Here is a 23,715-nt window from a genome sequence, read left to right as displayed (position 1 = left end):
GGAGCGGGGACCCACGTGGGCCAAGGACTGGAGATGACAACAGGCTGAACACAGTGGGAGGCCAGAGGAAGCGTTCAGGCTGCACCAGCCGGTGTCAGGCCCCACACGCCTTCTCCGTCTCAGGGCCTGTTGCCCCAAAGTCCAGAGCGAGGAGGGCCAGGCCTGGAGGTGTCAAGGCCCTCAGCCAGGGGTCCTGAGCACAGCCCTTATTCGTCTCTGTTTCCCCTGCACAGGTGCTGTTTGCCCTGAACCAGACCCTGCTGCAGCACGAGAGCGTGCGAGCAGGGAGCCTGCAGGCACCCTACACCACGGAGGACCTCATCAAGCACTACAACTGTGGGGATCTCAATGCTGTCATCTTCAACCACGACACATCCCAGGTGAGGCACCCCTCCTCTCCATGGATAGCTTTCAGGTCCCCAGTGCCGACAGCCAGGCCCATACGAACCTATGAACCTACCTAGCATTTATTAGACACCTACTATGTGCCAGGTGCAGGCAATCTTCTTTCTGCCATGGGAACCAGGACCTATTGGTATTCCATTTTACAGATGGGAAAACTGAGGCTCAAGGAAGCAAAGAGATGTGCCCAAACCCACACCACTTCATTGTTGCGTTCCCAAGTAATCAAGAGCAGCACTCGAGTCTGGTGTGTGTGGGAGAAGCTTAACCTCTAAGAATGGGGAGGTTCTGAGAAGTTCAGCTCCCAATCTGGGGAAGTTAGAGCCCAGGGGGGAGAACAGCTCATGGTGAGACCTTGCACTGGAGTCCAGCTGGGGGCATTCTGTCTTGAGTCAAGTCCTGGAGGAAAGACTACCACAAGCTGGGCAGAAAGTGAGAGGCACCCTGGGGAGCTGAGCAGGACTCCTCCAGGTGTGTCCCTATTGCCCTCAGTAGAAATTCCAAGATACTTCATCTAGCACTCGAGGCCTTCTGGGTCCTGCCCTCTGCTGACCTTGTCACAGCCAGGTGCCCCACCACATAGACTTTGTTCTGCTGACCTGTACTACATGCCGTTGACCCACGTATGCCCCTGTGCCCTTATTCAGGCTCCTCCCTCTTCCTTTCCTCCTGCTTGGCCACAGTCAATTGTTACCTCCTCTGAGAAGCCCTCCCTGACTGCCTAGATGGAATTAGATATTCCCCTAGGCCCCTCTAGGCCCAGTGTGCTTTCTGTCACGGTGCTTGGTTAACCATTCATTCAAGAAGAAGCCACTTCCCTGCTCAGGACAGTGCAGCAGCTCCCCATTTTTCTCAGTGTCTATAATGGCCTCTGTGGCCCCGGGGTCTTCCCCCACCCCCGACCCCATGTCCTCTGCCCTCTGCTCACACCCACCGCTGGAGCCACATGGGCCTGCAAGCTGTTCCACGAGCACACTTGGCATGTTTCACCTTTGCACCGGCTGTTCCCTCCTCCAGGAATGCCCTTCCCTGGCCATCACCACAGCTCACCCCCATCTTAACTCAAACATCACCGTCTCAGTGAGATGGGCCCCAATTCCCTGAACTAGAATTGCAGCCTGACCGCCCCCCCCCACTCTCTCAACCCCTTTGTTATGCTCCTCTTCCCCCCACCCCGCCATGGTCTTTGTCATCTTCTCACATACTTACGTCTTTTGATTCACTGATAAGTGATTGGGTTGTTTGTCCTTCCCCCCTAGAGCATGTGCTCTCTGAGGATAGGCATTTGCACCTGTTTTGTTCATCAGTATATTCTGATCAGCTAAAGCAACTCCTGGCACAGAGCAGGACTCAGTAAATAGTTGCTGAAGGAATGAATGAAATTGTAAACACCAGGAACAGTGCGATGAAAAGAGATATGGGGCAGGAGGGTGGTTGCAGAGACAGCTGCCCTTGTGGGGCTGCCAGTCTCCTAGGAGACATGGGGACATTCCACAAGCAATGGCATCTAAGTGTGATCCTTGCTCCAAGGGAGAGTAGAGGGTGCAACCGGGGCCTTTGGCAGGAGCAGAAGGGTAAATGGACTTGGGGCAAGAAGGAAGAATGCCTGCAAGGTGAGAGGTCAGAGAAGAGCCTGACTTGGCCACGGACAGGAGGAAGAGGAATGTTCCAGCAGAGGCTAGAGAGAGCAGAAGGAGGGGCGTGGGTTGGTCCAGAGGTGCAGCCAGGGACCAGGCCGAGAGGTTCTGTGTGTGCAGGCCACCCTCTAGACCCGGAGCTCCCTGAGGCAAGAGTGTGCCGCTCCTCTCTCTCCCTCCCAGTGCCCAGCACAGGGCACAGCTCAGAGTGAGTATCAGGGAATGGCTGTCAAGGGAGCGGAGGTGGGTTTGTGTTGTGCTCTGTGCAGTGTAGACAGTGAAAGGAAGGATCTGGAGACCTTGCAGAGGAGGCTCAGGACTCTGAGAGCTCCGATTCTGAGTCTGGGTGTCTGAGAGCTCTGAGCCGGAGTCCTGCCCTGTGTCATTTGCTGGGAGAGAGAGAGGCTGGTGAGCACTGTGGCCGAGGGGACCTGGCCAGCACTCAGGACAGCCTGGTCATGAAGTAGCTGGGCTGGGCTGGGCAGGACACGGCCCTGTTATGCCTGTGGCTGATGCTGAGCCCAGAGAGGGAGGAACGGGGTGACTTCAAGGCATAGTAAGCTCAGGTTTTCTTTGAGCTTGTGTCCAGAACCGCTGATTTGTCTCTGGCAGGTGAACTGCACTGGGGTCTCTGGGTGGTGCCCGTACTTGAAGTAGGACAGAGGGTGTGGTTGGATTGGCCCACCCAAGTGAGAATAGCACCCCAGGCTGCATTCCCTGTACCCTCTGGGTACAAAGGCAGGGAGGGACTAGACAGCCCCGTCCCCAGATGCAGAAAAGGCTAGAGTCAGGGTAGCAAGGCTACATCCAGTGCTCCTGTTCTGGTGGAGAAAGGGTCTAGGTGACATGGGGCTACATCTGTAGCTAGAGGCCAGGAAGGTGGTGGGAGGCTGAGGACACGCGGGCTGAAGGGGGACAGTCACTGCCTATAGTCAGGGAGGAAGTGGTAGTGGGGCTGGGCTTGAGAATGGAGTCGACCAGGAGGGGATGATGGGAGGCGCTGGCAGGCAGAGCAGGCTGCCTGGGTGGGGGTGTGGGAATGTTGGGGGGGGGGGTCCTGCGGAGAGATCTGTGGAGCAGGGGGCAGATCATGGGGTGGGGGTGAAAATGCCTGCTGAGGGGCAGAAGCCCTGGAGCTTGAGCCGGAGAGTGATGTGGTCCAAAAGATGCCTCTGGCCTCAGTGCAGAGGATGATGAAGGGGCCTCTAGAGGCTGGGGCGGGACAGGTGCAGGGCCCAGGTGGGAGACAGGGGCTGGGTGCCCCCCAGTCTTGATCTACCTTGCCTCCCCACCCCACCGTCCCACCTTCAGAAGTGGCTCATGGCTCGGCCTCCCGAAGCTCCCAGGTCGCTGACACCATCAATGCCCTGCAATCAGCAGGGTGACCCCAAGGCCCCTTCCCCGGGAAGCCTTGTCTGAGCCCTCAGCCTGTGTTAGGTGTGAGGCAGCCATATATTTATCATCCAGACCCAGACACTTTAGAGAGTGAAAGGTCAAATATAATTAAGAGGCTGAGTCATGAACAGGCATGGAGAAGTCAACCCTAGCCATGAACCTAGACCACCCTAGACAAACAAGGACTCATGGTTACCTGCTAGGTGTCTACTCCAGACTCCCACATCCCTGTCACAGCATGCCCTGACTCCCTCACTGGGCCGTGAGCCTCATCCAGGGCAGCCTCATCCAGGGCAGCATCCTAGGCCCATGGAAGTTCTTGGAAGGGTCTGTTGGATAGATGGACTAAAGAGACGGAATGAGGCCATTGAGGTCAGTGACATCAGTAGACCTGGGCACTTGACCACCAGACCTGATGCTGTCCCGGTTGTAGGCCAGGGGAGCCTACGCTGAAGGCACTTCCCACAGCCCCACCGCAGCTCTGCCTGGCCTATCTCATCATCCCACCTCGGACCCGTGGCTCTAAGGCCCCGAGGACCTAACATGTCCTCTTGAAACTTCTGTGGTGCATCCTGCACTTAAACTTATCATGGGAGATTTAAGGCTCCTGACAAAACTAATGACATCATTAATTTGTTTCCCTCTCAGCCTGGGCCCAAACCCAAGTCCCATCCCTGGCATGGAGCCAGGGCCCATCAGCACGAAACATGCAGAAAATGTCAGCCAGCTGCCGGACAGCCCAGGAAACCCTGGTGTTTAGCCCAGCTCCTCTGTGGCTTTGACATTGCACTTTCTGGTTCTTGTCCTTGTTAAATTGTTTTGGCTCCCTAAGGAATGAATGGAGATTCATCTTTCCACAAATGCACATTCATGGTCAGGAAGCAGAGGAGACCCTTGGGAGAGGGGAAGGGAAGCAGAATGCTGCCTTCATGGCTCTCTGATGATTCTGAAGGCTTCTCTTTGTCATCTCCATCTCTACCCCTGCCCAAGGCCACCGTTCCCCGCAGCCTCTGCCGTCACAGGGGCGAAGTGATGAAGCCAGATCCGTCCCCAGGCTACTTCCACAAAGCTGACATTTAGTCAGGACTCTCTCTGTGCTATGCACTGTGCTAATAAGCACTTTCTAAAGCTGCTCTTACTTAATTCCTACCACAGCATATGTTACTCCCATGTTACCAGTTTGGACACCGAGTCTCAGCACGAGTAACTTGCTAGTTGTAGAGAGACGGCCCAACTGGTAAGTGGCAAAAGAAGGATTCCAACCCAAGTTATCCTGGCTATCTGACTTCAGGACCCACATTCATCACCACCACCATGCATTCGTTCACTGATTGAGCAAACGTTTATTTCTTGGTATAACATCCTCCCACATTCTTTCCCACACCTGAGGAACCAAGAGGGCCATGTTTCCAGAAAAACCCTTCTGAGCCACAGCTCCTCCCCAACTCAGAAGCCTTTCCTAGCTGCATCAAGTCCAAATGTGGCCTGCTTTCTCAGGACTTCCGATCATCCCTTCCATCATTGGTGGAGGAGGTGAGAGCTCCATGCCTTCGTTTATCCATTTGCCAAACAGTCCCCAGGCACCAACTCTGATTGGGCCCTGGAAGGACTGCTGCATACAGTTGTGCAGGTAGTGTACTGAACAAGTTTAGGTTACATTAGTCATATTGGTGCCTCGTCATCCCAGAACAGCGAATCAGGCTTTAATGGCGGAGAAGTCCCTCCCTTTCCACTCTGGGGAGCACCCTGGTCCTTGGCCAGTAGCTATCAGAAACAGACATCCCAGCAGATATCAGAGACAGATGTCCTAGCCCTGTCCAAATCCCTGAAGGTTCAGCCTCTGCTGACGTCTCCATTTTCCTCAGAAAGAGTGTTGACAACTTGTCAGTGGCTCTAAAAGCCACGTAGCTGGGCCTCATGACCCTTGGGAGCTAAACCCTGCAGGAATTTAGTCTCCTCAGGCCAGACTCTCCATCTAGCTCGCCCATCAGTCAGCTAGGCCTCATGTCCTGTGCTTTAGCCAGAGTTGATGAAGAGAGAGAAATAGAAGAGGGGACTCCAGATGAAAGTCTGAGCACAGAGCTTGGAAGGTGGAATGACAATGAGGGATTATGGGGAAATAGAGAGTACGTTCTGACTCACTGCCTCAGTTTCCCCAGTGGCCCCTGGCTTCTTCTCAGGCCCCACCCACCACGGGAGTCCACAGTTCTGGAACACCTGGACCCAACAACCAGGCTGGAAAGACAAGATGTTGGGAATGGAAGAACCCAGGAGGAGACAATGCAGTGAGGAAGGACAGAACAACTTTATGTTCAAGGTTCCAGAAACCTTACTGGGCACCTACTTTGGGTCAGGCATGGGGGCCCAGGAATGACAAAGGGTCTGTCCCTGGACTCAGAGAGCTCTCTGCCTCATTTAATAACATGTCAGTGAAGCTTACCCCCGGCCACATAACAGGGTACGGATAGTGCACTCAGAGCTGAGAAGTGTGGGAAGTTCCAAGCCAGGCTGTTGAATAAACCCTCATTATGGGAGGAAGCCACGGTCCTGGAGTTGAAGTTTTCAAGAACGGATGGAGGGATTTGGTTATGCCCTGGGAAATAGTGGAGCTGGGGGTGGGGAGATGGTAGTGGCCAACCGGGGCTCAGGCATGGGGAAAACCAGAGGCTATGACCTCTCCTGTCATCTCTGGAGGGTGGGCTGGGCTGAACACAGTCCATACAGCACCCGCCATCACAGAGAATCCCCATCTTACACATGAGGAAACTAGAGCTCAGAAAAGTTAAGTAACTTGGCCGAAGTCACACAGTGTCAGAACCAGGCCTGAATCCAGATCAGCCGGATCCCGTGCCCTGTGGCCTTTCTGCCGCACCAGGCAGCTGAGCTGACCCTCCAGCCCCGCTTGCCGACTTGAGTTCCTTGCACACCGGGCTGGGTGCAGGAGGCAGGACACTGAAGGAGCTGAGGGCTGCCCCGCCCCCCAGGCCTTCCGCATCTGGAAGCTGAGGGTCAACCAGGGAGAGACACAGGCGCGATTCGTGGGAGGCCGCAGCCCAGGGCTCTCCTCCTTGGGCTGTTACTTTGCTAGCTGTGTGACTTTGCACTTGTCTCTGGAACGTTCCGTTCTTGCTTTTTTCACTTGTACAACTGGAATAACAACTCCTCTCAAAGCATTTTTGGATTGATGAAAAGCACACGCAAAATGGATAGCCCCCCGTAGGGGCCACTTAATAAAGGTAAGTTGCCCGCTTGGCTGGGCTGTGTGTGCTTGCTCAAAGCCCACCTTGCCCCGGAGAGCACTGAAGGCAGCCTCTGTCTTGCCTTTACAGTTGCCCAGCTTTATCAACACCACCCTCCCACCGCACGAGCAGGTGACCGCACAGGAGATTGACAGCTATTTCCGCCACGAGCTCATCTACAAGAGGAATGAGCGGATGGGGAAGAGGGTCATGGCACTTCTGCGGGAGAACGAAGACAAGATCTGCTTCTTTGCCTTCGGAGCAGGTTTGGGCCGGAGTGGGGAAGGGATTATTTGCAGACTCTTTAAGGGCTTAGAGATTTGTGAGCCCCTCCCCTGACCTCTACTTCAGGAAAAAGTAGAGGCCCAGAATGGAGCGGGAGAGGCCACACAGCACCGTTCTCCTGTTTCTAGCCAAGGGCTCCTCTGTAACAGGCCCGGTTGGCCGGAGTGACCTTGCCAAGGCCAGGACAACTTCTGTCGCTCATTCTTGCCCCAGGAGGCTGTGTTGAGAGCCCAGAACCGAAGCCAGCTCCCCTGCCCACCCAGTCTCTTGAGCCCCGCCTCTCCCACGAACCCAGGGACAAGCCCGTGAGCACCGTGGGGCCTGGTTGGGGAGAAGGCGGGCTCCGGCACCCCATGTCCCAGCTCCACAGCCCAGCCCAGCCCCCTCCAGGCACGTGACCTTGGCACACCACCAGCAAGGTCTCAGGCCCCTGGTCTGTGAATGGGCAGGACAGCAATGACTATTTGATGAATTGAAAATGTCTACCTTATGGAAGACTTACAAAGATTAGCAGTAACATTTAAATAACCTAACGGTGGGAACTCAGAATGGCAGCGACCTTCCCCATCCTCAGCAGCTTCATGGGACTTAATACAAGGCTTGTCGTCCCACTGTGGGCCATGAACTTGATGCTTCTCCTGAGGGCTCTAGCCTCTTTGTGTAGAGGGAGGTCTAGATGCCCAGTCTCAGGGCTTGCTTGGCATCTCCCTCACTGTCCCTCCTTTCTGTTCCTCCCTCCTCTCCCTGACTCCTTCTTTCTTTCCCTACGGCCGTCTCCCATGCTAACAGCGATGTCTATGATGGGACCAGGGGATTGCATTTGCCTCCTTTATTAGTCAGCTTTTGCCCAAGAGCCACAGCAACAGAAATGTATTTCTTGCTCATGTGGGTGCAGTCCACCTCCTGCTTTGTGAGAATAAGCCAGAGGCGCCACTCCTGGGGGCGAGAACTCACTACCACTGCCTCTCCGCCATCCCTTCCCCAGCCCCTTGCCCATGCACTGCCTGCCTGCTCAGGCCAGCGCGGATCGGGTCAGGCAGTCCACGTACCCCTGTGTGACGTCCGCCTCCTCCCGCCCCGCCATGCAACCCCATACCATTCAAGGGGAGAGCCAGGGTCCTCTGACTGTGCCCGTCTTCCCTCCTGTGTGGCATGGAAGAGGTTCGTGGGTCAGCCCCTGTGAGGCCACACCTGCAGCTGGACAGAAAGAGTCCAGGCTCATGTTGGGGCGGCCATGGCCCAGTGTGGCCTGTGGCAGATCCCTTCCCCTCTGACAGCCTCGGTTTCCTCATCTGAACAGAAGTCATCAGAAAGCACTTGGGCCATTGATGATTCCAGGAGCTGTTCAAAACAGTTTTCAGAGAAGAGAGGGATTCCTGTAGGAGAGTCTGGAGAAGCCGGCAGGAGTAGGACCTTGACTGACTACGTGGAGAGGGCAAGGCTAGCCTCCAGGTGCAAGATACCTACTGGGGACCTGGCATGAGTCAGGACAGCTTTGAGGACAGGTGCAGGGGAGGGAGTGCTCCCAAACACACCCTCTCACTCACCATTCAGCTGCCACCCTAGCCCTCTCCCCATGAGCATCTGGGCAGTGCTCCTGCTCCAGAATGATCCCCCAGTGACTACAAAAGGGGAACCATTCCGAACCAAGCCAACCTCTAGGCATCTCTCCAGGCCTAGGAGGAACCAAGCCTGATCCTTGAGGGAGTCCAGTAAAAGATCCAGCATTCCACATGGCCCATCTGAGTGGTAGGGCTTCCCTGCCCCACCTGTCCAGGGCCCCAGACCAGAGCCACCCAAGGTCTGAGGCTAGCTCTTTCCTGTGGGTGAGGAGACAGAAAAGCCCGGAGGTGAAAATCACAGCAGCGTGGGTGGCTCTGGATCCTGGCCACCTTCTCCTAAAACCCAAGTCCTTGGGGACACAAATGTCCACTCAGGCACTCGGCCAGCATGCAGGCACCATGCCCTCCTCTAGCTTCTTGCCCATGTCTGAGATCCAGCTGGTCCCCGGTCAGTCCTGTTGACAGACCACCGAAACGACTCCTGTCCGTCTGCTCCATCCGTCCCCATCACCACTGTCCCAGTCCGAGCCTCCATCAGCTCTAGCCTCCTCACTCCAGCTCGGCCTTTGCCGCCTCCAGGCTGCTCCCCACAGCATAGCCGGTGGCTGCTGCTGGCTCTTGTCTCCCACGCACCCTGCCTTGAGCTCCGGGAGGGCACACACCACATAATCATCCTGTGTTTGTAGTAACGTAATAGGTGTCATGAGTGTATGGAAGAAAGAATGAGGGAAGGAACGAACAAGTGTGGGAATGTTGGCCAGATCCTCCCTTCCTGGTCTCCTCTGGGCCTGGTGGACAGGGCAGCAGGAACGTCAGGGCAACGTGAGCCCCACCTCAGCTCTCGGGGACCTGCTATCCAATAACAACAAGCCCAGAGCCATGTGCGGACCTTGCTGGCGGCTGCACTGGAGGCTCGGCCACTCCTAAAACAAATGTTCTCCCCCGCACTGCACATCCACCCTCGACCTGAGAATTTCAAAGCTGGATGCAGCCTCCAGGCTCAAGCCTGTCCACCTCATCTGAGCTCTGGATAGACTGAGGTCCCTATAGGTCAAGATACGGGTCAAGTTCATGGCAAGTCAGGGAGAGAGGCAGGGCTGGACCCCAGGCCCAGGAGCTATGATCCAGGAACTCTGTTCTCATGTGCAGTCAGGGAGCCAGCTGTATAGACCTGTGACGACCACTCTATTGTCATGGAATATGTCCACGCACAACCCAGAGCGAGAAAAGTCCATGCCTCCCTCTGCATTCTTATGGCCACGTGACTCCCAAGTCCCACGTCCTGTGGCAGCTGAAGAGTTGTGTGCAGCGCCAAGACCGGCACTCTTGGGCAGTGTGCAACCTGCAGATACCCCCACTCCCCTCTACACGCCTCTGTCTGCAGGCCTCTGCAGTCGCATCTCAGCCCTTCCTAGACCATCGGGCACTGACTCTTCACCAGACCATCCTCTGTCTGGTCCTCAAAGAAGACCCAGGGTCCCCAAGGCCATGGGAGGGAGGGAGGACCTATGCCACTGGAAATATTCCCAGCCGTCCCCCAGATGTGTCTGCTCACGCAAAGGTCTCTCAGTTCCAGGCTCAGTGGGTGTCTCTAGGAAATACCTTAGAAAACAGAAACATAATGATAAACACCTCTGCCTCGCCCCACCCCTCCCCCTGCCCTGGCTGGGGCTTGCCTGGTGTCTGAGCCAGGCCCCTGCTGGGGTCTGCCATTCTAGGCCAGCCTCAGGCTCCGTGGCTCCAGAGGAGTAAGCTAAGGCACACAAGAGAGCCTCCACCTGCCTGCCCCACCCCCCCCCACCCCCGTGCCCATCCAGACCCTTCCTCAGCCCACCTCTGCTCCAGATTCCCTTCCCGAAAGCCCACAGGTACAGACGGGGATTTCCAGTGCTGATAGCAGTCTGGCTACCCCTCCTCTGTTCTGTTCTACAGAGAGATTCAGTACAAAGAGTAAGAGCTTTGGTGTCAGGATGCTTGTGCATGGAGTGTGGCTCTACCACCGTCAGCTAAGAGATGCTGGGAAAGCCATTTCACCTCCAAGGGCCTCAGTCTCTCATCTGCAAAATGGGCATAATACACCTGCTTCATGAGGTTGTGCTAAATATGTTCATTTTAGATCACAGGATTAAAATTCTCTGCCATAGTGGAGAGATCCTTATAATAAAAACTCCTCCTATGTGCCAACCACCACTCCAGGCTCTTAGCCTATGTTACCTTTGACCTTCACAATAACACCACGAGATGGGTTTTATTATACTCATTTTGCAGATGAAAACTAAATCCCAGAGAGGAAGAGTGGCTTCCTCAAGGCCATGCAGGCAGATGTTCAACTGGAATCCTGGTTTCTAGGGTCCCTAGTCCTAGCCGTTTCCTCTATACATGGTGCCCTTGCTCTAGAATTCCTGAAATGTTGATGGGTTTGTGGGAAGGGTATCGTTTTAGGTGGCGCATCCCACAGAAGAGTACTCTCCTTAGTGTTGTTTCTGTAGCGAGCCACGATCTGACCTCTTCTGGAGGTTACTTGGTGGGCTCAGGGGCAGGTGGGGTGTGAACATGTGTGACAATTCTGACCAGGCCTGGGGGACATCTGGGGGTGATATCAGACAGAAGCCCTGTCCTCCAGGAGGTGGTTGTGGCCAGTGTGCAAACCCAGACATTCTGGGATGGCCCAGGCCACTGCCATGGAGAGGAGTGTCCAGGGGGAGGGAAGGTCCTATTCCTGACTACCAGCCTCAAGGACAAGCTGAAGGGTCCCCAAAGATCTTGTGCAGATTCTTGGATTTCTTCTGCTCTATAAACAACTTATAAAATAGGTACTAGGTGGTGAGTTTTTATTAACTAAATTTATTCAGTTTACAGGCTTATCTAATACTCTGAAATTATCTCCTTTCTACCATGTTTGAAGTTAAACATCTTTCGCTTTAAAAAAAAAAAAATGATAATGATGTAAGGCAAAGGGACCTTTCAGAGCCCTTCCTTGGCAAAATAAAAATTTGTAGCTGTATTGTTGGCCTTACCCACCCAGCTGTTCTTACCATGGGAGAGAATTGAGCATGCCTGAAACATGATGGAAAGAAAGACACAGGAGGGGTGAGGCTGCTCAGTGGGGAATATTACTAGCCCAGTCTTGCAAGAAGGCAGGAAGGGTGGGGGCAGAGCTCAGGTAGAGGGTCTGGCCTGGGTAGAGAAGAGCACTTCCTTACCTGTACTGGAAGGAGGGAGGAGGCTGGCAGATGAGTCATTTGCTAGTGGAAAAGTAACCTGATGGCTTTCTCATCAGAGCTCCGCTCTGTAAGGTAGCAGGTGCAGGCATCTGCAGAGAAAGAAGAGGAAAGTGGAAGGTTCTTGGTTTCCGGAAAGAACGTTTGACATGAACGCAAGCAAGACTGGCCATAAGAACTGGCATGGACAGGGAGTCAAATAGCTTTCATCTCCTGGGACAGCTGGCATTGATTGATTGGTCATGGCTGCCCGGAGTGTGATGGTGTAAGGGGTGATAAAACTGAATCGGGGCTCAGCAGAGAAGAGGTCGCGATTGATTAGTGATGTGTGCCTGACCAGGAGTCGGGCACATGCCTGCCTTACATCTGTTCTGACTGCCTGGAACACAGACTGCTGGCTGGCATTTGAGGGCCCACGAACCCACGAACCCACAGTGGTCTCTAGTCATGGGTTGCAAGGTTTTCTACAGCAACGCTGAAGTGTAAATGTCAGTGCCGTCCCCCAGGCCTTCTCCTGACTTTATCCCAGTACCCACTGCTTCATGGGCATCCCAGGGTATGTGAACCACTCCAGGGCAGGGTCCTTACCTCCTCGGAATCACCACCAGCTAGGGGATGTTCTGCAAAGACATAGTGGACCAAATCAGCCAGAATCAAGTTCATTATGTTTAGTCATTCCATTAGTCCCCCAAGCCTCAGAGGGATAGGGAGGTCTCAGTCCCGGGCACTAAAAGAAAATGACCATTTTGTCCCTAGCTCCGGGAAACTGGGCCTTCTTGAGATGTTTACTTATTGGCTAACCTGGAATCTGGGATAGAATAAGTAATGGAGGAGCGGGCAGAGCCGGGTTGGAGTACAAGCCAGACTCAAAGGCGGACTGGATAACCACTAGGGCCCATTCACTGAAAACCCTAGAGCCGGTGGTAACCCATACATTCCAGAATCCTGAAGTGCTCTGATCTGAGTATGGTCCTACCTTCTGACATTCCAAGCCCTTTGATCCTGTTGTTGGAAGGTTGGTGGCCCTAAGAACCCCACATTTTGCTTTGATTTGCTTCAGGCACTCTTGGATCCCTTGGGAGGGTTTTGGAGCAAAGAGCCTTCCGGCACCTGGAGATCCCTCCCTGTAGGGCGGCTGCCGCTACACCCACGGGAAGCAGAGGTCCAGGCACAAAGCGAGATTGGAAGAGTTCTTGGGCGGGCTGTGTGAGCAGTGAAGACAGATGTGGTAGCTGCTGCCCCAGTGCCCGCACACCCAGCTCGCCCGGCCTCCGGGCCGCTCAGCCTTTCTCACCCCAGCCCTCAGGCCCGTACTCAGAAACACACCCGGGGGGTCGGGACACAGAAGCCGATTGGTGGTGAAGCCCCGGGCCTGAGAGAAGGAATGGGATCCCAACGCACCAAACACCAGTAACATCTTTTTTATTACTAACAGCAGCAATAGCTGTCTGCAGGGTGGTACGATTCTGCCTGAAGGATCATATGACCTCTATGTCCTCAATTCCTCTTGGAGGGAGACAGGGTGGTATTTATTATTCCGTTTGGCCGATGGGTAAGTCGAGGTGCAGACGGGAAGTGAGAGAAACAGAAGCGGAGTGAAATGTTGGTCACGTTGATAGGTCATTCTTACTGATGGCCAGTCTCCTCCCCTCAAAATGAAAACTCCAGCTGCTGCTTGGGCCCTCTGCTCTGCTGAGAGTGCCCTTTTCCTCTTCTGCCTGGGCTTTCCACGACCTCGGAGCTGGGCTCTCACAGCCCTGCATGATTTCCTTATCACAGGCCTGCTTGTGCTGAGCACTCTGTCATCTCCCAGTCTAGAAGGGAAGGTAAGTCAGAGAAGGCTTCCTGGAGGAGGTAGGAACCAGTTAAAACTTTCCCGCTGCAGGTCCAGCTGCCTTCCAGCTCCTCATCATCCCCATAGTCGTCAGGACAATACCCACACCCACCTCCCTCCCACCCGGGTCCTCCACACGATAGCCTCAGGAACAGAAGCTCCTCGGAGCTCGTGGCGGAGCATAGGAGAGCAGCCATGTCCCGTGTAGGGCCTTTTAAACCTTAAAAACACAGGATGCAACGAACAGGCAGCACACGCCCAGCCACTTTCTCCTCTCCCAGGGGCACGCCCACGGCCTGCCACATTCCCCTCGCTGGAACACGAGGCCACAGCATCCGGAAGTGTTTCAGAATTTCCAACGGTGCTTCAAAGGGCCCTCCTCCCCACCATGTGCACATCTGGCAGCTGGCACGCCTCCTCGGGGCTGTGATCCTTGGCCAGAGTCACCCTTCATGTTTCAGCCCAGAGAAGCCAGCCAGCCAGAGGAACATCCCATCTGCTAGCCTGTCCCTAACCGGAGCCAACCCTGCCCTCTGGAATGGGGGAGAGAGGAGACTGGAGGACCTGTGTCCCAGGCTGGACCTGTCGGTGAGCCAGGGTCTACGGAACATCAGCCACGGGCTCGGCACTCTTGCCGGGCCGTGTGGGGAAGGCAGGAGGTGAAATGGCCTAGATAAAGAGCGTGGGCTTCAGAGCCAGCCTGCCTAAATTAGGAAGCTAGTGCTTCTCTGTAGAGGAAGTCGCCTGGGCAGACCAGGTACTTCACTTCTCTGATGTCAGATTCCTCCTCTCTAAATTGAGCCTGAGAGTTGGTGCGCTTGCACTTGTACTGGCCAGTACCTGGGGCAGCGCCGTCACTGGATAATGTGACCTCTTGTTATTATGACTTGACTCCTGGCCCCTCGAGGCCCACAGTCCCCCAGGGACAGGACTCCCCGCAGGAGATAGCAGGGCCATCATGGGGATGGGGGGGAGGGGGTGGCAGGGGGAGGCAGAAGTAGCCTCTGAGCCTCTGAGGACCCAGATTGGACACCACACAGAGACCTCCAGATCCAGCTTCAGCTCCAAGCAACAGTGAGGCTCAGGAGCAGCTTGGCCAACGGGAAGTTCTCCTGGGGTCCCGGGTGCTGTAACTCCGGGAAAGGAGCCTCTGGATGTTGTAGAGTTACCTTGGCCATAGCGAGCCCTGGGCCGGGCACCACCCCTGCAGTCACAGAACCCGTTGCAGGCTCTGTCTCTGGGGCTCTCCCCCAGCGCCTCTTGGTGACCTTGAACCACTGCACAGCCACTGCTTGGGGCTAAGGCCGTGTCAGATCCCAGGAGGAAAGGCCTCCATGTCTGACCCATCTCAGGGTTCCCAAGGCCTGGGACATGCCAAGAGGTCCCAGCAAGGGCTTGCAGAGGAGGAGCTGCCGGTTCCAGGCCCCTCAAGGTGCAGATTGACCTAAACCCCCAGGACTTATGCCCTCACTGATGGGGTGGGGTACAGGCACCAGGCTTCCTCACCTCTAAACAATATTAATTGAAAGAGGATCTGGTCCAAAGAGAATGAAAAGGCTCAAACCCTGGAGCTTTTAAAAGAACCAAGAGGATTGGCTTGCAGGCATGGGCCTGGTGGCGGGTGGGAGTGCATGCTTCTAAGAGAAGTACACAACTGGGGGACGTCCTGAAGGGGACCCCCAAACTGGGCAACTGTCAGACAGGTGTCAGAGGCCCAGAAGCAGCTCCAACCCCAGAGGGAGCCTGCCCGTGCCCCGGGAGCCCCGGCCTCATCAGCTGCCTCCACAAAGCGCCCTTTAAACAGACACGCTCCGGGGCGCCTGGGTGGCGCAGTCGGTTAAGCGTCCGACTTCAGCCAGGTCACGATCTCGCGGTCCGTGAGTTCGAGCCCCGCGTCGGGCTCTGGGCTGATGGCTCAGAGCCTGGAGCCTGTTTCCGATTCTGTGTTTCCCTCTCTCTCTGCCCCTCCCCCGTTCATGCTCTGTCTCTCTCTGTCCCAAAAATAAATAAACGTTGGAAAAATAAATAAATAAATAAATAAATAAATAAACAGACACGCTCCAAGCCATGGACAGGCTTAGGCAAACCCCGGCTCTGCCGCTTTCTGTCTGTATGACACTGGGCAGGTTCTGGTGGCCTCAGAAGGATCCTAGTAAGGTCGGGTGAGACTATGAATCAAAGAGTCTAATTCAGTCTGACTTTTAGAGAAATGGCAGGCGGGGGTGCCTTTCTTGGTATTTGTATCTATCCTCCCATTATTTAACAGCAGAGCTGAGCTGACCAGCTGAAGGCTCAGGGCTCTTTGTGGCTAACATCCTGGGTTCTGGCAACCTCCAGAGAGGAGCAGATGGCAAAGGGGGCAGGATCGGGTTCCACCCAGACACTCTCAGTTCCCTGGAGGGTGTCTGAATCCCCTCTGTGCAAGCCTGACAAGCACTCATTGCCTCTCTGCTTACACACCTCCAGGGATGGAACACTCGCTCCCTTACAGAACTGGACAGTTGCCTGGGAAAGTGTTCTTCGGGCCCAGCTGAAACCCGCCCCCTTAGTCTTGTCCTGCTGCTCCGACCCTCACCATCGCCCACCTCCCCTTTCACTTTATATTCCAACACCCGGAATCACTGGTGGTGGCCTGCACACCCACACCCTTTTTCCCTTTGTACCTGCGCATGTGCTATGTCCTCTGTCGTGAAAGCCCTTCCTTTTCAGCCCCATAGCCCCTGGTGGCCCTCCCTCGCTGCTGGGCTCTCACTGCCCTGTAAGGGTTTGCCTGCCTGTTCTCCCTCCCCTCCCTGCACTGTGACCTCCTCCGGGGTGGGGACCATGTGTCTCAGCTCCTGGCACAAGACTGGGTGCAGGGGAGGCGTCATCCTGGCCCTTACTGAACAGAAAATGCCCCCGCCCTGCCCTGGGCTGGCTGGTGAAACAGGAGAAAAAGGACCCAGCTCCGCCAGTTTCCCAGGCAGACCTTCCTTGGGAGATCAGAAGCCCCGTGGTACCCCCTGTGTCCATGCATCCCAAAGTCCCTCCATGCAGCCCTCCTGTCACACTTCCTCGGGAAAACAAACACCTCGGTCACTTGACATCCGGCCAGCTAATCCTGGAAGATAGATTAGCATTTGAAAGTTTCCCTTGCATTAATTTCAGACAGAACATAAATACGAGCTTGGGATCCCTCCTCCAGGAGGAAAATGCTGGAAACCCAGTGAGCTCACTGGAGAGAAAACATGTGTACTGGTGGAGGGGAGCCCGTGTTACTTCGGAACCTTTGGGGGAACATCTGGTTCTCCCCTCCGCCCGACCCCCCAACATCGTCTCGAAATCACCTTGTTAATTGGTGTATTCTTCTTGCTAAGTGCTCACACCTTGCCCTCCGATCTGGTGAACCCTGGAGAGGCCACACGTGGTTGACAGCTCCCTGCCCCCTAATGTGACCTCAGGATCCCTTGCGATGCTAATGCTTCGGAGCGAATGTATGAGAGCGTGCCGTGAGCTATGACATCTCCGGATGGAAGTGAGCTTGGCCTTTTACCAGCTGTGTGACCTGGGGCGAGTCCTTTCCTCTCTCTGAGCTCTCCCGTCCTTGTCTGGAAACTGTGGGGGTACCTCGACAGGTTCCCAAAAGGATGAAGTGAGATGACACGGGAGAAGCACCGTGTACCCAGGAGACTCACTCAGTAGGACTTTGTGTTCAGGTTATCCAATGATGGAATCGTAGAGGTGGGAAGACCCAGAGGACCATGTAGGGCAACTGAGGCACAGAGAGGGGAAGGACACTACCTGAGGTCACATAGCCAGTTGGGCTGTTGAGCCACGTTTTCTGTCCTACCCCCAGATCAGGGTTCTTGGCTCTTGGTTCTTGGTAAATGGGGGCTGTCAGGCTGTGGCCAGCAGTGGGTAAAGGCTAGATCCAGCCTGTGCTCTGTTTGCTGAGCCTTGTGCCCTGGCACAGGCCTGCTTACACCTGGAAGAAGGGGAGCCTTTTCTCTGCACTAAAACGTCATGGGGCTGTGCCCATGAAGAGCGGGACACCTTCCCCGTTTGCTTATGAATGTCCCTCAAGTGGCACCCTCGCTTGTGGGCTTAGAGAGATAATCACCACACCAGCCCCACCTCCTCTAGCCCTGGCCTGCCCCCTCCCCACTCCATGTATGTCTCCTCGATCCCACTCATCCTGGGAGTCCTGGCTACATGAATTCCTCCTCCAGGAAGTCTTCCATGATATCCTCAGATCAGTCTCTCCTCTACCATGCATGCCCCTTGTTTTCATGTCTGGGTTCTTTTTCTCTTCTTTCCCCTTTCTTTCTCTCCTCTATCTCTGTCTCTTTGTATCTCTGCCCTTGTCTTTGTCTTCTTCTATCTCTTGCTTTCTGTCTCAGTGTCTCTCCTTTTTTCTCTCCCTCCTGATGTCTCTGTGTCTCTTACAGCCTATCTCCCAGCCCCTCTCTCCCCGCTCTCAACTGTCTGTCCCCTCTGTTTCCTTGTGTCCTGGTGCTCTTTTCCTCTCTCTGTCTCTCCCTGAGGGTGTCTCTCTTCTCTCTCGGCCTCTGTAGCCTCTTCTCCCCTACTCTCTGTCTTTGTGGCTCTGTGTGCCCTACCCCCTCACTGTCCTCCCTCTCTTTCCTCCTCTCCTCACCCATGTAGCCTCTGCAGATGAAATGGAACGTGCCTTCCTGCAGAGAGCTGGCCAGAAAACAGCCGTCAGTGCTGGAAGTCGCTGCTGAGCAGTGGCCAGGAGACCCCAGGAGCCTGGGCAAGGCACGCAGGCTAAGCCCCAGTGCTTTGGGGCCCCTTTGGAAACTTTCCACACCTTCCCTCCAGGTTCCAGGATGGGTGTGGTGACTTTTTCAGGATTTGTGACCTTGGAGGCAAGCCTAAGCCCCATCTGCCAGCGTCTGGGGACAGCAGGCACTGGGCCCTGACTCAGGCTGGTGCAAGGCCCAAGCTCCTGGGATTGGCGGAATCTGCAGGAGCATCACCAAGAGGCCGGGCGGTGGCGACAAGGGGAGGGGATCTGTGAGCTCAAGTCTTCTGGGGATAGAATGAGATCACGGCAAGGATGTGGAGTAACAGGTTTTGTCATTCATTCATTCAGCAAACATTCGCCAAGCCGCCACTGTGTGCCAGACTTGGGCTTAGCGCTGGGGTCGAGGATGAATCAGGCATGGCTCCTGCCCTCAAAAAACTCACAGTCTCCCAAGTGGCTTGCTGGGAGCGCATTCTGACAGGGGCGGCTCTGGGGTATGGGAAGATCATTCCAGCTGCAGTGAGGTAACAAGGAAGACTGTGTCTGCAGTGGTTCCGGGCAGAAGCTGCTGGTGACCTGGGCTGGTCAAGCATGGTTAGGAGGAAAGATCAGGGCCACTCCAGTGACTGGATGAGGAGGGAGACGAAGAGTCGGGACACAGCCCATCCAACTTGGATAACAGAGCTCAGCTGAGACGCATCCCAGGAGGGGAGGGTGAGTTGGATTTTGTAGGCTCTGGCGGATGTCAGGTGGAGACGTGCAGGCTGCCCGTCAGACGGGCCTGGGCTAGGGCAGTAGTTGCAGAGTGGTCTGTGTTGTATGGTAATTGCAACCATATGGGTGCGTGGTTTGTCCACAGATTGTGCGTGAGAAGAAGGCGATGGGGCCCCCACACTTACTGGGCAGGAGAAAGAGGAACCCACCAAGAAGGTGGGCACAGGGCAGTGGTAGGGCTACGGAGAGAAGCAGGATAGTGCGGTGTCATCGTGGGGTCCTGTGAAACTAGGCCCAGAGAGGGTGGGGTGGGGACCATGGTGGGACCCGGGCTTGGGAACCGATGGCTTGTGCCCGCAGTCCTGGGGCGCAGGCTGCATGGGGAGGGTGCGTCCTGGCGCCGTGCAGGGAGCCACGTCCAGGAGGGGGACGGACACCGTCTCCTTGCCCTGCAGGGACGGAAGTGAAGGTGGGCGTGGCTTGGAGAAAGAAAGATGGAATTTGAAAAACCTCATGGCTGATTGCTTCCAACTTCTCAAAGTGTCTGAAGTCTTCTGCTCAAGGTCTTAAGTGGCACAGTAAGGGCTAGCACCGCTGAGGTTGAGGGGACGGACAGGGCGCTGACTGGACACTGAAACGCTGTCAGGCGGTGCTGGGGATCCAGCCACAGTTCTGTAAGTCTCGGGGCCTTCAAGCACCCCCTCTGCCCACTCCAGGAACGTTCCTTTCAGAGTGGCCACACGGCCTCAGTAAATACTCAGTGCTGCTCCCATGCCGCCGTCGTGCTTCCCCTGGTGGCTCCTGAAATCCTCCAGCGGACTGCTGCTGGGCCTGGAGGCCCTGGCCTTCAAAGGGTCTCCGTGGAAGTGGGGAAGGAATCGCCTCTGCTGCCAGCAGTGAGTTCCAAGAACCGCTGGCAGGGGTTCCTGCCACCCTTGTGCCAAAGGCCACCGTGCCCAGGCCCCCTTCCAGCTCCGTCACACTCTGGGGGCAGGCACGGGTGAGGATGACTCTGTGGCCCCACCGGGGACTGGCTTAGCTCGTCACTCCGGAGTGCACGCTGGGCTTTTCCAAAGGGCATTCGCTCCTCCTGCCTCATTGGGACCTTACAGCCCCACCAAACGGATGAATGCCGATTTGACACACAGGAAGACTGAAGCTGGGGGCAGGGAAGCCCACTTGCTCAGGAGATTCACAAACGTGACAGGAGCTTGGGTCTCTGTCCTCGACAGGACTGGGTCAAGGCCGGAGCCCTGGGAGGGGCTATTCATGCCTGTGTTGTCTGTGTGACTTCTATAGCCAGCTTTCCAAATGAGCCTCACTTATCCCCTAGCCTCACACATGCTGTTCCCCCTGGCTGTAACAGCCCCCCAGCCTGTGCCCGATTCTCATCCTCACCTGGCTAATTATCTTTTTTTTTTTTTTATGTTTACTTATTTTAGAGAGAGAGAGAAAGACAGTGTGAGTGGGGCAGGGCAGAGACAGAGGGAGTGACAGAATCTGAAGCAGCTCCAGGCTCCGAGCTGTCAGCACAGAGCCCGACGCGAGGCTCGAACTCACGGACCGTGAGATCATGACCTGAGCCAAAGTCAACCGATTGAGCCACCCAGGTGCCCCTCACCTGGCTAATTCTTATCCCACCCTTCTGCTAGCAGTACCTCCTCCAGGAAGTCTTCCCTGACTTGAGGTTGTGCTTCCCTCTGCCTAGTACTTAACCCAGATCAAAAGACCTTGATTCTCGAGACGGAGTGGCTGGAACAGGTCCCCGTCTGTTCACCACTGGCTAGCACTAGATATGCACTCGCTCAGTGTTTGTCAGATTAATGAACTGAGCAGGTAAAGAACAGGAGGGAGAGAGGGAAGAAGGGAGGGGTCTCCGAAGTCAAACAAAAGCCTTCTCCATAGTCTGAGAGCGGGGGGGCCGGCGGATCCCTCCCATGTACACAGAGACATAGGGAGCATTCGAGCATAATGGATTTGCCCGAGGTCTCAGAGTGAGCATGATGGGTCCTGGACTGGAACCCAGGTCTGTCACTCCCAGACCGGTAGTCTTTTGCGGTGATCCCAAGGTGGATTCCAGGCACCGTGGCAGGCCAGTGAGGGACATGAAGGCGGCCCAGAGGTGTGCAGGGCCGTCCGGCAGAGCGCTGCAGGCTCTGCCCTCTGTCCACCCGCTCTGCGGTCCCAGCCTCGCTTCCTCCATGCTGGAGCCTCTCCGTTCCCGCGCAGCTTGTCCACTGTCTGTTCTCCTCAGACCTCCCTGGGGCTGTCAACATGCTGACCTTCTGGCTCCCTACCTGTCACCACCTGTCACAGGAGATTAGAGTAATGGTACAGGGATCTCTCCCCAGGTTCTGGGGCGAATGGGGAGTGGAGGAGAGTGTGCTGCCCACGTGAGTGGGGCTGCAGGGCAGGCACACGGGCTAGGAGGCCACAAGGGGCCACTGCCACTCTGCCCAGATTGAACAGGTGGGGAGACTGAGGCCCGGGGAGGAGGAGGGGCTTGCCAGCGTGCCGACTCCCAGCAGTTAGCGCCTCCACTCACTCGGCCTCCCGAGGACTCTTCCTAACCAGAGCCAAGGAGAGCCTTCACTGTGTCCCTAGACCTCACGCCCACGTCCGGCTGCAGTAGAGCCATTTCTGGGCTCATCTGGGGCTGTGGGTCTCTGCATTCTGAGCGATCAGCACAAGGCTGGTCACAGAGCAAATGCACCATAAACTTTAGTTGAATGAATGATTCGTGGGTTGTGTGAGATGAAGACCCCCGTCTCTCCTGCCCCCCAACACACACACACACAGCAGGACCACCTCTGTGGTGTTCCGCTCTCTGTTTGGACCTTTTCTGTGCCACTGCCGCTGTCCGCTGGACCCTGTAACCATTGCAACCATTTGCTGCTCTCTCCTTCCCCAGCATCTTACACCTTGTGAGTCTTCTGGGGTCACCCCAGGGCCTGGGTTGAAATATGTGGTCTTTAAATGTTGGATCAGAGGTGAACAAATGAATCCACGAAAGCCCGGGTCCAGCCGACACTGACAGAACAGTGGAGCCTGGTGAGGAGACAGTCATGAATATGCAGAACCCACCCCCGTGCTAAGGAAGGGCACCTCAAGTTGCTGGTGGAACTCACAAAGATGAGCCACAGACCTGTTGAAGGCTTGAGGGCTTCCTGGAGGAGGTTTTCTCAGAGCTGGGCCTTACACGACCACTGTAGGCTGACACAGGCTTAATTCATTTTATTTTGCTGGTATAAAACTTGCGGTGACCGCAGCCAGGGCATGGGTCCTCTGCACAAAGACTGTGCTGTGGGTGTTGTTACAGCCTGGGGCTGGGGTCAGCTTAATGGCACGGTGCAACGTGAAACACTTATGAACCTTTGCTACTGTGCCAGCCACTCTTCCCGTGGGCCTCGCAACAACCCTGGAGGCCGCTATCACCATCATTCCCACTTTACAGCTGGGAATGGGGCACAGAAACTGGGCCTGGGGAGGTACCACTGGTAGGCAGCAGAGCCAGGATTTGGACCCAGGCAGGGTGGCTCCAGCACAACTTCCAGCTACACTGCACTGCCCTTGGTGTAGGCCCCTGGCCTGAGGCTGTCCCGGTTGCTGCCACTCGGCAGGTGGCTGAGCCCACTCTGTCCCTTGTGTTCCAGGTCATTTTCTGGGAAACAACACAGTCATTGACGTCCTCCGGCAGGCGGGGCTGGAGGTGGAGCACACGCCCGCAGGGCAGACCATCCACAGGTAAGCAGCTGAGGCATCGGGGGCACGCGCCCGGCTGGCCTGCTGCCACCATCCATGAACCGTGCCCGACCCCGTGCTGTGTGGCCAGCCTGCACCCAGCCTTTCTGCTCGGGCCTACGGGGCAAGCTGTGAAGAAGCCTTGCAGGGACCGGCCTTCACCAGGCAGCCAAGCGTGGAGGGGCCGGGCTGGAGGTGGGGGGACCGAGAAGGAAGCTGGTGTGCAATCTCGGCAACCTGGGGGAGGTGAGGTTGAGGGATGGGGCAGTGGGAACAGGAGGAGGGGTAGGTTCTGAGCTGCTCAGCATTTAGGGCCGGGTGAGTGGGTGGGGTGGAAGGACTCTGTGGGACTCCTAGAGAACTGGGGATGCCCAGCCCTGCCCACACCCGGTCCTCACCTTTTTCTAACCACACCTCTTGGGGGGCCCTCCCACCCCAGACTTTCCCACCAGGGCACACCTACTCCACTCAAATAGCCATTAGTGGCCATCCTTTTCCTCAGAAGGGTTCCTGTCCCCACCCTAGGCTGGGACTAGGTGCTCAGGGGTCAGCTGGGTCCACTTGTGGTCCACGGTGCCAGGGCGGGCATGACAGGGTGTCAGCACACTCTGGGCAGCTCCGGGGCAGGAGGGTGTTTCTCTGTAGCCTGCCCTCCAACTGTTACGCAGGAACCTTCTTCGCTGGCCCCCCAAGGGCGACCACAGAGCGATTTCAGGCCCAGTCTCTGGCGTTACGAGAACTCGAGTCAGAAAGAAGCTTGAATGGTCACAGTGAATCTTTATACACCGGGCTCTAAGCACTTTTAGCTCATTAAATCCTCACAAGAGCTCTATGAGGTAGAACGTGGAGTACCCCCATGTTAAAATTGAGGAACTTGAGGCCCAGAGAGGTGACGTCACTTGCGGGACACCCAGCTTCTGTCACTGCAGCCGGGCTCT

At 55.8% G+C, this 23,715-nt stretch overlaps 1 protein-coding gene across 3 annotated transcripts in view; it reads left to right on the top strand.

Moving 5' to 3' along the window:
- Positions 1–23,715, top strand: part of TRABD2B (TraB domain containing 2B) — a 220,523-nt gene that overhangs the window by 180,404 nt on the left and 16,404 nt on the right. For all 3 annotated transcript variants that reach the window (XR_006712277.1, XM_045477290.1, XM_045477291.1), the window contains exons 3-5: positions 234–380; positions 6,764–6,938; positions 22,690–22,780. Coding sequence is in view for 2 of the 3 variants with exons in the window: in XM_045477290.1 (XP_045333246.1) it covers positions 234–380; positions 6,764–6,938; positions 22,690–22,780 (413 nt within the window). In the remaining variant the exon portion in view is untranslated. The remainder of the gene's footprint in view (positions 1–233; positions 381–6,763; positions 6,939–22,689; positions 22,781–23,715) is intronic.

This window comes from Leopardus geoffroyi, chromosome C1 (assembly GCF_018350155.1).
Source record: "Leopardus geoffroyi isolate Oge1 chromosome C1, O.geoffroyi_Oge1_pat1.0, whole genome shotgun sequence".
NCBI lineage: Eukaryota > Metazoa > Chordata > Mammalia > Carnivora > Felidae > Leopardus > Leopardus geoffroyi.
This window is presented reverse-complemented; position numbering and strand designations above follow the sequence as displayed.